This window comes from Conger conger, chromosome 6, assembly GCF_963514075.1.
Source record: "Conger conger chromosome 6, fConCon1.1, whole genome shotgun sequence".
In the NCBI taxonomy this organism is placed as follows: Eukaryota; Metazoa; Chordata; class Actinopteri; order Anguilliformes; family Congridae; genus Conger; species Conger conger.
In genome coordinates this window covers 47439774-47443239 of record NC_083765.1, presented here as the reverse complement: position 1 = coordinate 47443239, position 3466 = coordinate 47439774, and the positions used below count along the sequence as shown (strand labels likewise).

Genomic DNA, 3466 nt, shown 5'->3' with positions numbered 1-3466 from the left:
TTTTTTTTAATTGCGTTATATATATGTATGTATGTGTTGAATGGCGAAAAACGTGAATCTTAACATGTATATCTAACGCTGGTTCATATGAGACTGAACTTAAACCAATGTTCACTCTTAAACGAATGTATGGGCTGCAACAGATGAAGTCAGTATATCAATGAATCAATTCAAACCTTTCGGAGTTTCTCGCGATACCTAAACACGAAACTTATCATTATATTTGAAAGTAGTCGTAGAATGTTCTGCAGTTTTCAGCGTTAGATTAATTAAAATACATAAATACAATATCAGCCACTTCTACGATGTGTAGGATAATGAAACTTCGTCGATGAAAGTTCATATTTGAAGAGGCATTTAATAGAGAATTGCAAGACCCATTCAAAGCCAATACCAAAATGCATTTACTGGCAGCTTTTGTTATTTACGCTTCAGTCGGTGGTCTTATATTATATCGCTTTGTCCACTAGCTAATTATTTTATCAGAATTGTAAATCAATTAATTGAGCTCTGCCAGGATACTGAACTGGTCCTTTTTAGGGTCCGTGACGAGCTGTAGTTGGCGTTATAATGCCCCAATCATGTTTAACCTCTGAGGGTGTCTGTGACTACTATTGGCTGGTGGGAGGAGGGCGCTGCGCAAAATAAGAAAAGCTGGGCACTTGGTGTTCTGAAGTCTACCAGAGGACATCACCGGGTCTGTAGCTGGGACAGGGTAATTCAATAGAGATAAAGTAGTAAATTGCATTTATATAAATACCTTTTGTTGTTAAAAATGAATTAATTCGACATTGTTTGTTAAATATAGATGTGCGCGTAAGCTAAAGAGTGTTATTGTATTTAGCTGTGTTCTTTATAGCAAGGGATATGTTCAGTCGTTCGATTACCATGTTCTCTCTGACGCCAAAGCTCTCAGAACTCGGCACACTAAAATAACGGTTGAGGACCAAATGGCTAGATTTGTCATATGGAGAGCAGAATGGTTTTCGGTTGACAAGACACAAAGGATGAGAGTTACTTATTCAGGAAGCCTTACAGTTTTCGCCTTTCTACGGACAGAGGTGATGGAAAACTCCTAATCAAGTCAGAACGGAATAAAACTCAAGTGCACTTCTTATTTGGAGATGATTGTGTTATTTCTCTTGTTCTCGTGGATCGTGGATGGGGTGGTTTCCCAGCTACACTATTCTGTTCCGGAGGAACAGGACCATGGCACGTTCGTGGGGAATATTGCTGAGGATTTGGGCTTGGACATAACAAAACTTTCGTCGCGCAGATTCCAGACTGTGCCTAGTTCGCGGAATCCGTACTTGGAGGTGAATTTGGAAAACGGGGGGCTTTATGTGAACGAGAAAATCGATCGGGAACAGATCTGCAAACAGAGTGATGCCTGTCTTATGCATATGGAAGTGTTTTTGGAAAATCCACTTGAGCTTTTTCGTGTGGAAATAGAAATCATGGATATCAATGACAATCCTCCGAGCTTTCCCGAAACTGATATTACCATTGAAATTACTGAAAGTGCCACTCCTGGAACCCGTTTTCCAGTGGAGAGCGCGTTCGACCCTGATGTTGGCACCAACGCGCTCCGCACATACGAAATGACCACCAACAGCTATTTTTACCTCGATGTCCAAACGCAAGGAGATGGCACCAAATTTGCAGAACTTGTATTGGAAAAATCCCTCGACAGAGAGCAGCAGGCGGTGCACAGGTACGTATTGACAGCAGTAGATGGTGGATTGCCTCAGAGGACTGGTACGGCGTTGCTTGTCGTGAAAGTTCTAGACTCAAACGATAACGTCCCTGCCTTTGATCAGTCTGTGTACACTGTGAATCTGCCTGAAAACTCCCCGGTGGGCACCTTGGTCATCCAGTTAAACGCCACTGACATGGACGAGGGACAGAATGGCGAAATTGTGTATTCCTTTAGCAGTCACAATTCTCAGAGAGTGAGGGAGCTGTTTAATATTGACGCGAGGACGGGCAGAGTTGAAGTGATTGGGGAGGTCGACTATGAGGAGAGCAACACATATCAACTTTACGTGCAAGGAAAGGATCTTGGACCTAACGCTGTTCCCGCCCACTGTAAAGTTCTGGTCAAACTGATTGACGTAAATGATAACACTCCTGAGATCGTTTTCAGCACCGTAACCGAATCAGTGAGTGAGCAGGCAGCTCCCGGTACTGTAATCGCACTGCTGAGCGTCACCGACAGGGATTCTGGAGAAAACGGACAGACTCTCTGCGAGATTGTCGGAGACGTACCTTTCAAGCTGAAAACGTCGTTCAAGAACTATTACACCATTGTCACAGATGGACTTTTGGACAGGGAAAATGCCGATTCATACACAATCACAGTCGTGGCAAAAGATAAGGGCGTCCCGTCCCTTGCCACAAGCAAGTCTATTAAAGTTCAGTTGTCAGATGAAAACGACAATGCCCCGAGGTTCATGCAGTCAATTTACGACGTATATGTGACTGAAAATAATGTGCCAGGCGCTTATATTTATGCGGTAAGTGCTGTTGATCCTGATATCGGACAAAATGCCCATATCTCTTACTCCATATTGGAGTGCGTCATTCAGGGTATGCCTGTATTTACCTACGTGTCAATCAACTCGGAAAACGGCTACCTTTATGCTTTAAGATCATTTGATTATGAACAATTAAAAGACTTTAGCTTCATGGTTCAAGCTAAGGACACTGGTACGCCAGAGTTATCCTCCAACGCCACCGTCAATGTTGTAATAGTGGATCAGAATGATAACGCCCCCTCTGTCATTGCCCCGCTTGGCAAAAATGGTACAGCAAAGGAGCATCTACCCAGGTCTGCAGAACCAGGATACTTGGTAACCCGCATTGTGGCTATGGATGCGGACGATGGTGAAAACGCTCGCCTTTCATATAGCATACTAAGAGGGAACGAGATGGGCATGTTTCGAATGGACTGGAGAACGGGTGAATTAAGGACTGCCAGGAGGGTCTCAAGCAAACGAGACCCGCATCACCCGTACGACTTGTTGATTGAAGTGAGGGACCACGGGCAGCCACCTCTCGCATCCACCGCCAGCGTCATCATAGTGCTCGTTGACAGCGTCGTCGAGGGCCACAGTGGAGACCGCGGCTCCTCTAAAGCTAAGGAGAACTCCCTGGATTTGACTCTCATCCTCATAATCGCCCTCGGCTCCGTGTCGTTCATCTTTCTCCTGGCGATGATCGTGCTGGCCGTTAGGTGTCAAAAGGACAAAAAGCTGAACATTTACACCTGCCTGGCCAGCGACTGCTGTCTCTGCTGCAGCTCGTGCTGTAGCAGACAGGCACGAGCCAGAAAGAAAAAGCTTAGCAAGTCAGATATAATGCTGGTACAAAGCGCTAATGTCACCAGCACTGCCCAAGTACCTGTTGAGGAGTCCGGGAGCTTCGGTTCCCACCATCAAAACCAGAACTATTGTTACCAGGTATG

At 45.0% G+C, this 3466-nt stretch overlaps 1 protein-coding gene across 3 annotated transcripts in view; it reads left to right on the top strand.

The window, feature by feature from the left end:
• The first annotated feature begins 681 nt into the window (after positions 1-681).
• pcdh10a (protocadherin 10a) overlaps positions 682-3466 on the top strand; it is a 10444-nt gene continuing 7659 nt past the window's right edge. For 2 of the 3 annotated variants that reach the window (XM_061244252.1, XM_061244251.1), the window contains exon 1: positions 682-3466. This exon is cut by the window's right edge and continues 160 nt beyond it. In XM_061244252.1, coding sequence (XP_061100236.1) covers positions 1125-3466 — 2342 coding nt within the window. In that variant the 5' untranslated portion in view covers positions 682-1124. The other variant, XM_061244253.1, reaches the window with a different exon arrangement.